At 42.3% G+C, this 1,320-nt stretch overlaps 1 protein-coding gene across 2 annotated transcripts in view; it reads left to right on the forward strand.

The window, feature by feature from the left end:
- The window catches only part of GEMIN5 (gem nuclear organelle associated protein 5), a 61,359-nt gene that overhangs the window by 14,079 nt on the left and 45,960 nt on the right, over positions 1-1,320 (forward strand). For both annotated transcript variants that reach the window (XM_003782011.2, XM_012808679.2), the window contains exon 9: positions 615-700. In XM_003782011.2, coding sequence (XP_003782059.1) covers positions 615-700 — 86 coding nt within the window. The remainder of the gene's footprint in view (positions 1-614; positions 701-1,320) is intronic.

Below are 1,320 nucleotides of genomic sequence, written 5' to 3' on the forward strand. Positions count from 1 at the left end.
TGTCCCCCTGGGTAGAGTGCCATGGCATTTCAGCTCACAGCAACCTCCAACTCCTGGGCTCAAGCGAGTCTCCTGCCTCTGCCTCCCAAGTAGCTGGGACCTCAGGCACCTTCCACAACGCCCGGCCATTTTTTGGTTGCAGCTGTAATCATTGTTTGGCGGGGCCTGGGCTGGATTTGAACCCGCCACCTTAGGTGTATGAGGCTGGCACCTTAGCCACTTGAGCTGCAGGCCCTGAGCCTCCAAATTTTCTTAATAAAATCATATTTTCTAAATTGTTCTAGAATATTTTATTCCCACTCTGTAGTGTGTCATGTATATCATTTAAATGTTTAAACCTCTCTGTTTTCAATTGCATATATCTAGTTAATTCATGAAAATGTCTGGAAAAAGGTATAAAGTTGGCAGTGGCTTTTTTTAGATAGTGAGATTACAGGTGACTTTCACTTTGTCTTTAATATTCTTTGTCTTTCTCTTTTTAATGACAATTAGAAATTAAAAGCAAGAAAATTTTCCATTTGAATGCCTATAAAGAATAACATAAGGATTCCCTTAACTTTATGACCCTTTTCTTATATATTCTCACTTCAGGACTCTTTTTTTTTTTTTTTTAGCTATGCTGGCACCCGACCAAGGAAGGTTGCTTAGCTTTTGGAACTGATGATGGAAAAGTGGGATTGTATGACACCTACTCCAACAAGTAAGAAACCAATGATTCTTGTTTAGTGCATTGACCAAAATGTCCATGATAGATTTAATATTGAGTTCATAAATCTGGGTGTACATCAAAATTGCATAGGTAACTTTTTAAAAATAAGATTCTGGGCTGGACATAGTGGCTTAGACCTGTAATTTTAGCATTCTGGGAGACTGAAGAGGGAGGATCACTCAGGAGCTCCAGACCAGCCTGAGCGAAGGAGACCCTATCTCTACTAAAAATAGAAAAATTATCTAGGTGTGCACCTGTAGTCCTAGCTACTTGGAAGGCTGAGGCAGAAGGATTGGTTTAACCCAGGATTTTGAGGTCACTGTGAGGTAGGCTGAGGCACTCTAACTGGTGTGACAGTATTACTGTGTCTCAAAAAGAAGAGGGCGGCGCTTATAGCTCTGTGGTTAAGGTGCTGGCCACGTACACTGGGACTGGCAGATTCAAACCCAGCCCAGGGCCTGCTAAACAACAATGACAACTACAATAAAAAAAATAGCTGGACATTGTGGCTGTCATCTATAGTCCCAGCTACTTGGGAGGCTGAAGCAAGAGGATTGCTTAAGCCCAAGAGCTGGAGGTTGCTGTGAGCTGTAACACCATGGCACTCTACC

This window comes from Otolemur garnettii, unplaced genomic scaffold (genome assembly GCF_000181295.1).
Source record: "Otolemur garnettii isolate 467f Iridium unplaced genomic scaffold, OtoGar3 scaffold00003, whole genome shotgun sequence".
Taxonomy (NCBI): Eukaryota; Metazoa; Chordata; class Mammalia; order Primates; family Galagidae; genus Otolemur; species Otolemur garnettii.